Genomic DNA, 12,807 nt, shown 5'->3' on the forward strand with positions numbered 1-12,807 from the left:
CCAGATTTGTTTTATTCGATGATAGTAGTTTGAAGAAGGCTAACGCGTCCAGAAAGACTAGATTTTTCCAAAAAAGTCTTTCCATACTAAAGGGGAACAGTCTTTTTTGGGTACATGTAGGATTTGGTGGGACAAACAAGATTGTTCTCCATAAACAGACACTAGGAACACAAGACGACTTAAATATCGTCTATTTTTATGTGAATATATAAAAATAAGAGTCCGGAATATCTATTTTTAAAAGAAAAATGTTTTGGTTGCGAAATATCAAACAACGGACATACCTACACGATATAAAGTTGTTAATACAGACGAAATAATAAAAAAAAAATCATTAATGGATAGTATTACAAAAATAATAATCAAAATCGCGTAAATTTGCTGGAACCGATCTAGGACACCATCAAATATACCCAAAATACTTCCCAGGAGATAGCCTATAGAACACGGACACCAGATTTTAGATCTAAACTAATTATCCTCTTTTTGATCGAAACCAGATTTGTTTTATTCGATGATAGTAGTTTGAAGAAGGCTAACGCGTCCAGAAAGACTAGATTTTTCCAAAAAAGTCTTTCCATACTAAAGGGGAACAGTCTTTTTTGGGTACATGTAGGATTTGGTGGGACAAACAAGATTGTTCTCCATAAACAGACACTAGGAACACAAGACGACTTAAATATCGTCTATTTTTATGTGAATATATAAAAATAAGAGTCCGGAATATCTATTTTTAAAAGAAAAATGTTTTGGTTGCGAAATATCAAACAACGGACATACCTACACGATATAAAGTTGTTAATACAGACGAAATAATAAAAAAAAAATCATTAATGGATAGTATTACAAAAATAATAATCAAAATCGCGTAAATTTGCTGGAACCGATCTAGGACACCATCAAATATACCCAAGATACTTCCCAGGAGATAGCCTATATAACACGGACACCAGATTTTAGATCTAAACTAATTATCCTCTTTTTGATCGAAACCAGATTTGTTTTATTCGATGATAGTAGTTTGAAGAAGGCTAACGCGTCCAGAAAGACTAGATTTTTCCAAAAAAGTCTTTCCATACTAAAGGGGAACAGTCTTTTTTGGGTACATGTAGGATTTGGTGGGACAAACAAGATTGTTCTCCATAAACAGACACTAGGAACACAAGACGACTTAAATATCGTCTATTTTTATGTGAATATATAAAAATAAGAGTCCGGAATATCTATTTTTAAAAGAAAAATGTTTTGGTTGCGAAATATCAAACAACGGACATACCTACACGATATAAAGTTGTTAATACAGACGAAATAATAAAAAAAAAATCATTAATGGATAGTATTACAAAAATAATAATCAAAATCGCGTAAATTTGCTGGAACCGATCTAGGACACCATCAAATATACCCAAGATACTTCCCAGGAGATAGCCTATATAACACGGACACCAGATTTTAGATCTAAACTAATTATCCTCTTTTTGATCGAAACCAGATTTGTTTTATTCGATGATAGTAGTTTGAAGAAGGATAACGCGTCCAGAAAGACTAGATTTTTCCAAAAAAGTCTTTCCATACTAAAGGGGAACAGTCTTTTTTGGGTACATGTAGGATTTGGTGGGACAAACAAGATTGTTCTCCATAAACAGACACTAGGAACACAAGACGACTTAAATATCGTCTATTTTTATGTGAATATATAAAAATAAGAGTCCGGAATATCTATTTTTAAAAGAAAAATGTTTTGGTTGCGAAATATCAAACAACGGACATACCTACACGATATAAAGTTGTTAATACAGACGAAATAATAAAAAAAAAATCATTAATGGATAGTATTACAAAAATAATAATCAAAATCGCGTAAATTTGCTGGAACCGATCTAGGACACCATCAAATATACCCAAGATACTTCCCAGGAGATAGCCTATATAACACGGACACCAGATTTTAGATCTAAACTAATTATCCTCTTTTTGATCGAAACCAGATTTGTTTTATTCGATGATAGTAGTTTGAAGAAGGATAACGCGTCCAGAAAGACTAGATTTTTCCAAAAAAGTCTTTCCATACTAAAGGGGAACAGTCTTTTTTGGGTACATGTAGGATTTGGTGGGACAAACAAGATTGTTCTCCATAAACAGACACTAGGAACACAAGACGACTTAAATATCGTCTATTTTTATGTGAATATATAAAAATAAGAGTCCGGAATATCTATTTTTAAAAGAAAAATGTTTTGGTTGCGAAATATCAAACAACGGACATACCTACACGATATAAAGTTGTTAATACAGACGAAATAATAAAAAAAAAATCATTAATGGATAGTATTACAAAAATAATAATCAAAATCGCGTAAATTTGCTGGAACCGATCTAGGACACCATCAAATATACCCAAGATACTTCCCAGGAGATAGCCTATATAACACGGACACCAGATTTTAGATCTAAACTAATTATCCTCTTTTTGATCGAAACCAGATTTGTTTTATTCGATGATAGTAGTTTGAAGAAGGCTAACGCGTCCAGAAAGACTAGATTTTTCCAAAAAAGTCTTTCCATACTAAAGGGGAACAGTCTTTTTTGGGTACATGTAGGATTTGGTGGGACAAACAAGATTGTTCTCCATAAACAGACACTAGGAACACAAGACGACTTAAATATCGTCTATTTTTATGTGAATATATAAAAATAAGAGTCCGGAATATCTATTTTTAAAAGAAAAATGTTTTGGTTGCGAAATATCAAACAACGGACATACCTACACGATATAAAGTTGTTAATACAGACGAAATAATAAAAAAAAAATCATTAATGGATAGTATTACAAAAATAATAATCAAAATCGCGTAAATTTGCTGGAACCGATCTAGGACACCATCAAATATACCCAAGATACTTCCCAGGAGATAGCCTATATAACACGGACACCAGATTTTAGATCTAAACTAATTATCCTCTTTTTGATCGAAACCAGATTTGTTTTATTCGATGATAGTAGTTTGAAGAAGGCTAACGCGTCCAGAAAGACTAGATTTTTCCAAAAAAGTCTTTCCATACTAAAGGGGAACAGTCTTTTTTGGGTACATGTAGGATTTGGTGGGACAAACAAGATTGTTCTCCATAAACAGACACTAGGAACACAAGACGACTTAAATATCGTCTATTTTTATGTGAATATATAAAAATAAGAGTCCGGAATATCTATTTTTAAAAGAAAAATGTTTTGGTTGCGAAATATCAAACAACGGACATACCTACACGATATAAAGTTGTTAATACAGACGAAATAATAAAAAAAAAATCATTAATGGATAGTATTACAAAAATAATAATCAAAATCGCGTAAATTTGCTGGAACCGATCTAGGACACCATCAAATATACCCAAAATACTTCCCAGGAGATAGCCTATAGAACACGGACACCAGATTTTAGATCTAAACTAATTATCCTCTTTTTGATCGAAACCAGATTTGTTTTATTCGATGATAGTAGTTTGAAGAAGGCTAACGCGTCCAGAAAGACTAGATTTTTCCAAAAAAGTCTTTCCATACTAAAGGGGAACAGTCTTTTTTGGGTACATGTAGGATTTGGTGGGACAAACAAGATTGTTCTCCATAAACAGACACTAGGAACACAAGACGACTTAAATATCGTCTATTTTTATGTGAATATATAAAAATAAGAGTCCGGAATATCTATTTTTAAAAGAAAAATGTTTTGGTTGCGAAATATCAAACAACGGACATACCTACACGATATAAAGTTGTTAATACAGACGAAATAATAAAAAAAAAATCATTAATGGATAGTATTACAAAAATAATAATCAAAATCGCGTAAATTTGCTGGAACCGATCTAGGACACCATCAAATATACCCAAGATACTTCCCAGGAGATAGCCTATATAACACGGACACCAGATTTTAGATCTAAACTAATTATCCTCTTTTTGATCGAAACCAGATTTGTTTTATTCGATGATAGTAGTTTGAAGAAGGCTAACGCGTCCAGAAAGACTAGATTTTTCCAAAAAAGTCTTTCCATACTAAAGGGGAACAGTCTTTTTTGGGTACATGTAGGATTTGGTGGGACAAACAAGATTGTTCTCCATAAACAGACACTAGGAACACAAGACGACTTAAATATCGTCTATTTTTATGTGAATATATAAAAATAAGAGTCCGGAATATCTATTTTTAAAAGAAAAATGTTTTGGTTGCGAAATATCAAACAACGGACATACCTACACGATATAAAGTTGTTAATACAGACGAAATAATAAAAAAAAAATCATTAATGGATAGTATTACAAAAATAATAATCAAAATCGCGTAAATTTGCTGGAACCGATCTAGGACACCATCAAATATACCCAAGATACTTCCCAGGAGATAGCCTATATAACACGGACACCAGATTTTAGATCTAAACTAATTATCCTCTTTTTGATCGAAACCAGATTTGTTTTATTCGATGATAGTAGTTTGAAGAAGGATAACGCGTCCAGAAAGACTAGATTTTTCCAAAAAAGTCTTTCCATACTAAAGGGGAACAGTCTTTTTTGGGTACATGTAGGATTTGGTGGGACAAACAAGATTGTTCTCCATAAACAGACACTAGGAACACAAGACGACTTAAATATCGTCTATTTTTATGTGAATATATAAAAATAAGAGTCCGGAATATCTATTTTTAAAAGAAAAATGTTTTGGTTGCGAAATATCAAACAACGGACATACCTACACGATATAAAGTTGTTAATACAGACGAAATAATAAAAAAAAAATCATTAATGGATAGTATTACAAAAATAATAATCAAAATCGCGTAAATTTGCTGGAACCGATCTAGGACACCATCAAATATACCCAAGATACTTCCCAGGAGATAGCCTATATAACACGGACACCAGATTTTAGATCTAAACTAATTATCCTCTTTTTGATCGAAACCAGATTTGTTTTATTCGATGATAGTAGTTTGAAGAAGGATAACGCGTCCAGAAAAACTAGATTTTTCCAAAAAAGTCTTTCCATACTAAAGGGGAACATGTAGGATTTGGTGGGACAAACAAGATTGTTCTCCATAAACAGACACTAGGAACACAAGACGACTTAAATATCGTCTATTTTTATGTGAATATATAAAAATAAGAGTCCGGAATATCTATTTTTAAAAGAAAAATGTTTTGGTTGCGAAATATCAAACAACGGACATACCTACACGATATAAAGTTGTTAATACAGACGAAATAATAAAAAAAAAATCATTAATGGATAGTATTACAAAAATAATAATCAAAATCGCGTAAATTTGCTGGAACCGATCTAGGACACCATCAAATATACCCAAGATACTTCCCAGGAGATAGCCTATATAACACGGACACCAGATTTTAGATCTAAACTAATTATCCTCTTTTTGATCGAAACCAGATTTGTTTTATTCGATGATAGTAGTTTGAAGAAGGATAACGCGTCCAGAAAGACTAGATTTTTCCAAAAAAGTCTTTCCATACTAAAGGGGAACAGTCTTTTTTGGGTACATGTAGGATTTGGTGGGACAAACAAGATTGTTCTCCATAAACAGACACTAGGAACACAAGACGACTTAAATATCGTCTATTTTTATGTGAATATATAAAAATAAGAGTCCGGAATATCTATTTTTAAAAGAAAAATGTTTTGGTTGCGAAATATCAAACAACGGACATACCTACACGATATAAAGTTGTTAATACAGACGAAATAATAAAAAAAAAATCATTAATGGATAGTATTACAAAAATAATAATCAAAATCGCGTAAATTTGCTGGAACCGATCTAGGACACCATCAAATATACCCAAGATACTTCCCAGGAGATAGCCTATATAACACGGACACCAGATTTTAGATCTAAACTAATTATCCTCTTTTTGATCGAAACCAGATTTGTTTTATTCGATGATAGTAGTTTGAAGAAGGATAACGCGTCCAGAAAGACTAGATTTTTCCAAAAAAGTCTTTCCATACTAAAGGGGAACAGTCTTTTTTGGGTACATGTAGGATTTGGTGGGACAAACAAGATTGTTCTCCATAAACAGACACTAGGAACACAAGACGACTTAAATATCGTCTATTTTTATGTGAATATATAAAAATAAGAGTCCGGAATATCTATTTTTAAAAGAAAAATGTTTTGGTTGCGAAATATCAAACAACGGACATACCTACACGATATAAAGTTGTTAATACAGACGAAATAATAAAAAAAAAATCATTAATGGATAGTATTACAAAAATAATAATCAAAATCGCGTAAATTTGCTGGAACCGATCTAGGACACCATCAAATATACCCAAGATACTTCCCAGGAGATAGCCTATATAACACGGACACCAGATTTTAGATCTAAACTAATTATCCTCTTTTTGATCGAAACCAGATTTGTTTTATTCGATGATAGTAGTTTGAAGAAGGATAACGCGTCCAGAAAAACTAGATTTTTCCAAAAAAGTCTTTCCATACTAAAGGGGAACATGTAGGATTTGGTGGGACAAACAAGATTGTTCTCCATAAACAGACACTAGGAACACAAGACGACTTAAATATCGTCTATTTTTATGTGAATATATAAAAATAAGAGTCCGGAATATCTATTTTTAAAAGAAAAATGTTTTGGTTGCGAAATATCAAACAACGGACATACCTACACGATATAAAGTTGTTAATACAGACGAAATAATAAAAAAAAAATCATTAATGGATAGTATTACAAAAATAATAATCAAAATCGCGTAAATTTGCTGGAACCGATCTAGGACACCATCAAATATACCCAAGATACTTCCCAGGAGATAGCCTATATAACACGGACACCAGATTTTAGATCTAAACTAATTATCCTCTTTTTGATCGAAACCAGATTTGTTTTATTCGATGATAGTAGTTTGAAGAAGGATAACGCGTCCAGAAAAACTAGATTTTTCCAAAAAAGTCTTTCCATACTAAAGGGGAACATGTAGGATTTGGTGGGACAAACAAGATTGTTCTCCATAAACAGACACTAGGAACACAAGAAGATTTAAATATTATCCTAATTGATACAATTAACTGTCTGGTGTTCCAGATCGACCATTTTTTTCCATATTAAAAAGGAACAGACTTAAAACATTATTCTAATTGATACCGTTAACTACCCGTTGATCCAGATCATCAATTTCTGCAATTTTTTTGTCGCTGTTTATCGGTTATCGTACTTTAAACAAAATGATTTTTTCTAAACATATAACCGAGCTAGAAGTTTGAGCACGACAAAGGACAATCGGTATATTTACCAATTAACGACTACAACAACAAGTTAGTAAAGATTAAGACGAAGGAAGGCACCCTCATGTTGCACGTTGTCTGTAAACGCAGAAAGCAATACGTGCCTCTATTCATACAAATTCATTCGTCTGTGATATCAACAATGCAAATGGCGGAGTGGTTCTTCGTCAACCGGAAAATACACAACACGTGAATGAGAAATGCACTAAACAGGACCTATTCGTATATTCAAAAGGAGACAAGGAAACGAAGGATTTCTCAAATGGTAAACTGTAAAACGTCGTTGTCATTTTATAGTGGCGAAAATCAATTAATAAAATTACAAACGATAATGACATAATTATTGATAATAATAAAAAAATCTACATATGACATCAATTGTATCAAAATATTTCGATTGAGAATTGAAATTCTGGTAATACTTGAGGAAATTAACACTAAAGACTTCAATTATATGTTAATATAAAGGATGTCCATCGGATTTTATAAATTTAACCCAAAGTTCGTTACGACAAGCTCTTTAAGACCTTTGTCTTTGGATTTAGATACCAGAAACTGTCGGACTGTATTTCTGAATTGTAAATTACTAATTTTGAAACCTCATCTATCATTAATATTTTTTCATGTGTCATTTTTTCATTTTTTTAAGTATAGTATCAATTACTTCATCATATTTTTTGCGTCCTATATTTTCTTTACTGGTTTTGTTAATTTCTTTATTTGTAAATACTCACTTATTATATAAAATATACGAGGTTAAATAGATAGTTCAGTTTTTCGAATTTTTTCCCTTTCGAATTACGACATCTTCTCGTATATAAATATAAAAATAAATGAAAAAGAAAGTATCCGCTATGTAAATTTGAATATTTTCCGCGGTTGAGTGTATGCGAAGAAGTTGAAAAGTGCCCCTCGGCGAGACTTAATGACCATGTACACTTACCACTCGAGACGGAACGTAAAAAATAATAGAAAAAGAATCTCGAGTGGAAACGACGTACAGACGTTTTAAATAATTTTTTTTTTCTATATGGAATTTCGCTACTTTACCGGTCAAAGTTCCATACGTCACACCGGAATTTTCGTCCTTGAAAAGGCACTTCCTTTGTACTTCTGAATGATGCGAGATTACTTGGGTTTGAAGAGTAGTCGATTCGGAATTCGAAACATCGTTTCGTGACTTACGGATTTGGGACGTTTAGTTTTTTCTCTTCTGGGTACATTAGTTTGTTAGTCACCATTCAGAACGGGAAAGGCCATAGAAATTAATTAATTTAATATTGATAACGACTTTATTAACCTTAATATATTTACTATAATTGACTTATTAAGCTAAAATATTACTATTTTTCACCAAATATTACTTTCACTTCACCAATTCACTTTTTTACTTCACTATTTTACAAATTTACTTTTACCAAATTTTTTGAAAGATTAATAAGCTAGAAGCTAACAAAAATGAATTTCCCAAATATGTTAAGTTCAATTTTACATTCTTGATAAGCTGAATCAATAATTGGACAATTGAAAAGTGTCACATTGATTTTTCGAAACTATTTATGAGCTTAATAAGCTTCAAAATGATGTTATGGGCTATAATGAGATTAATTTTGATTAATTAATAAGAAGAACGAATCATTTGAGAATCAAAAAGTGTCTCGTCAAATATTTTGAGATTAATTACGAACTTAATAAGCTACAATCTGTCGAAAATCAACTTTTCCAAAATTAAATTTCAAATTGTTGTTAAGCTGAATCAATAATTCGACAATTAAAAAGTGTCTCACTAAATTTTTAAACTTATTTATGAGTTTAATAAGCTCGAAGCTTCAAAATGATGTTGTAGGGTATAATGAAATCAATTTTGATTAATTAATAAGAAGAACGAATCATTTGAGAATCAAAAAGTGTCTCGTCAAATATTTTGAGATTATTTATGAACTTAATAAGCTAGAAGCTGTCGAAAATCAACTTTTCCAAAATTAAATTTCAAATTGTTGTTAAGCTGAATCAATAATTCGACAATTAAAAAGTGTCTCACTAAATTTTTAAACTTATTTATGAGTTTAATAAGCTCAAAAACGATAATAAGCTAAAGACTGATTAGAAATGAACTTATCAAAGGTAATAAGTCCAATTTTTTTCAATTAATAAGCAAAATGAATTACTAGAGCGTGAAAAAGTGATTCATCAAATTGATGAACTTTATAAACCGTATTTGTATTGATATCTTGATAAACTTGATCTCTTCAATGGTTTGTACATGTAAAGACCTTGGCAAAGAATAATCCTCTGCATTAAATGTGTGTTCAAACTCATTTCCTGTACTATTGCATCCAGATATTTATATTTTTCCACTTGTGCATCCAAAAGTTTTATTTTGAGCAAAATCAACCGGTTTGCAACCTCGTTTATTGTTTTGAACATTTTCCAAACACTATAATTTAAAAAAAAAAAAAAATCACAATCTTGCAGTTCGCAGAAACCGAATCATTCTAAAAACTCCGAGTAAACTTTTAATAAAATCTTTCAACAGACATCGGATAATATTTGAACAATCTTTTTGTTTATAATCGAATCGGACTTTATACCCCTAAGTGGTTAAACCCGAAATCCAATAAAAACAATGGGGCAACTTGAAAAATCCGAACTTCTCTTAGGGTTCCTCTCGAGTTCATCGCTTGTCAATACTTCCAGTTCTCCCTTCACCTTATTGTTTGTTCTGATTTTGCAGCATTCTTAATTTCGCGAAGTTACACACAAAGCTCTCGAAGTTGGAGCGGGAGTTTTCTAGAGAGTCATTAGCCGAAAGTTGCGTGACCCGAAAACAGAAACAAACTCGATTCAATCACGGATCAAACATCAAACACTCCGTTTTGGAGAAATGCGCATCGAATCTATTTTTATATCGTCGATTAACGAAAAAATTTTCATCGAAAGGGTTTATGTAAATATTTAGTTCGTAGTTTATTCAATTTGGAAGTTACTTTTCAATCGTCAGGTAGGGATCGGGATACTCGAAGTTTGCTAAACTAATAACATCTCGTGAACGTTCAGATATAAATAACTCGCTATCGCACAATTATATTCTTCAAGAGTCTTTGGATAACTTTCTAAACTGAAGCGATGCCGAAAGATGCCGGGATTTCCCAAGAGTGTAGGCGTCCATAAACGTCCACAAAATATTTACCAAAAGGATATCGAATTGATCATTAATTTATGTTTATAAATTTTCTCGATTTTAGTTCTCTTCTATTTCAAAATTCGATAATTTCTTGAAAGATTGATAAAATTGACGTTTCCTTAAGTCCTTATCAAAATATGATCCCGATCCCTACAGACTTAAACAAAAGTCGAAACGTCAGTTTTATCAATCTTTCAAAAATTATCGAAAAAAAACTAATTTTGAAACGGAAGAGACGTAAAATCGAGAAGATTTAGAAACATAAACATTTTAAAAGGACTAAATGAAAGGAATAAATGACTGTGGGTACAAATAATTAGATTTAAGAACATCTTCTTATAAAAACTTCTCAAAACTCGAAAGAATGGTCAATTCCTATATAAAAGATGTCATACCAACAGTTTAAATATCAAGGATATTGATTTTAGAAGCTAGATTTTGTCAAGCGTGGGAATAATCTACGGGAATCAGCTTAGGCGATTTTGGATGCCGTTAACGAAGATTTTTTCTGAAATCACTGCAGCTCGTAGCATGAAACTATACTAATTTATTACATATACGTATAAAAATCGTTATAAAGACAAAAAACTGTGTTTCCTGGGCTTCTATATCACTAAAATAATGCGTCTTTGGGTATTCCGGTTCAGTATTTACAAATGAATTGCACTGATTCAAAAAAGCAAAGACAAATCGAAAAAAATTCATTTTCTAATGAAAACGATATCAAACATATCAATTTAATTGAGAATACAGGGTGAATAATTAATAATTTAATTCTGTAATCAACATTTTGGCGACGGCGCGCGGAACCTCCGCCACAATTTCGAATAAATTTTAAAAAGTGGTGAACGCGCCATTTAAATTGAAATAATTCAAAGCGATTGTTTGCCTACTGTTTACAGGATTGAGTAAATTTATTTTCGTTTTTTCAGGAAGGCGAGCGAGGTTATTTAGAAGGTCTCGCCTCTAGGTACGCCGATTTATTTAGTACTCATTACGTTGACGTTTTGGGACATCTCGAAGATTTGAGAAGAATAGAATGGGCGGAAATGTCACCGAAAGATAGAAAAGTCACGACACCGAGTACACCACCTACTAATTACAGTCCAACGACAGGTAGAGGTACCCCGGTATCCGCACCTCTAACTACTTCGCTTTCTCAACCAATATATGTACCTGGAAAGTATTCGGTGAGTTTATTAGAACGAAATTTTGTTTTTTCTTTATGTGAGAAGCACAAAAGGGGCTAGTTCAAGTATATCAAGATGATATTGATCTCAAACATATGTTGGTAATATAGATTTCACAAGCTTGAACATCTCCAAAGAGACGAGATAAATTGAAGTTCTCGAGGTCTGCTGTATAACCACGTCTGCCTGTCGAGGAGGTCTTGAAGTTCTCGGGGTCTGCTGTAGAATCACGTCTGCCTATCGAGGAGCTCTTGAAGTTCTCGGGGTCTGCTGTAGAACCACGTCTACCTGTCGAGGAGGTCTTGAAGTTCTCGGGGTCTGTTGTAGAACCACGTCTACCTGTCGAGGAGGTCTTGAAGTTCTCGGGGTCTGTTGTAGAACCACGTCTACCTGTCGAGGAGGTCTTGAAGTTCTCGGGGTCTGTTGTAGAACCACGTCTACCTGTCGAGGAGGTCTTGAAGTTCTCGGGGTCTGTTGTAGAACCACGTCTACCTGTCGAGGAGGTCTTGAAGTTCTCGGGGTCTGTTGTAGAACCACGTCTACCTGTCGAGGAGGTCTTGAAGTTCTCGGGGTCTGTTGTAGAACCACGTCTACCTGTCGAGGAGGTCTTGAAGTTCTCGGGGTCTGCTGTAGAACCACGTCTGCCTGTCGAGGAGGTCTTGAAGTTCTCGGGGTCTGCTGTACAACCACGTCTACCTGTCGAGGAGGTCTTGAAGTTCTCGGGGTCTGCTGTAGAACCACGTCTACCTGTCGAGGAGGTCTTGAAGTTCTCGGGGTCTGCTGTAGAACCACGTCTGCCTGTCGAGGAGGTCTTGAAGTTCTCGGGGTCTGCTGTAGAACCACGTCTGCCTGTCGAGGAGGTCTTGAAGTTCTCGGGGTCTGCTGTAGAACCACGTCTGCCTGTCGAGGAGGTCTTGAAGTTCTCGGGGTCTGCTGTAGAGGCACGTCTACCTGTCGAGGAGGTCTTGAAGTTCTCGGGGTCTGCTGTAGAACCACGTCTGTTTGTCGAGGAGGTCTTGAAGTTCTCGGGGTCTGCTGTAGAACCACGTCTACCTGTCGAGGAGGTCTTGAAGTTCTCGGGGTCTGCTGTAGAACCACGTCTGCCTGTCGAGG

At 33.6% G+C, this 12,807-nt stretch overlaps 1 protein-coding gene across 4 annotated transcripts in view; it reads left to right on the top strand.

Annotated features, from left to right (window-relative positions):
* LOC130448333 (uncharacterized) overlaps nucleotides 1-12,807 on the top strand; it is a 111,656-nt gene that overhangs the window by 71,294 nt on the left and 27,555 nt on the right. For all 4 annotated transcript variants that reach the window (XM_056785636.1, XM_056785637.1, XM_056785638.1 and 1 more), the window contains exon 2: nucleotides 11,437-11,694. In XM_056785636.1, coding sequence (XP_056641614.1) covers nucleotides 11,437-11,694 — 258 coding nt within the window. The remainder of the gene's footprint in view (nucleotides 1-11,436; nucleotides 11,695-12,807) is intronic.

Source organism: Diorhabda sublineata, chromosome 8 (genome assembly GCF_026230105.1).
Source record: "Diorhabda sublineata isolate icDioSubl1.1 chromosome 8, icDioSubl1.1, whole genome shotgun sequence".
Classification (NCBI taxonomy): Eukaryota; Metazoa; Arthropoda; class Insecta; order Coleoptera; family Chrysomelidae; genus Diorhabda; species Diorhabda sublineata.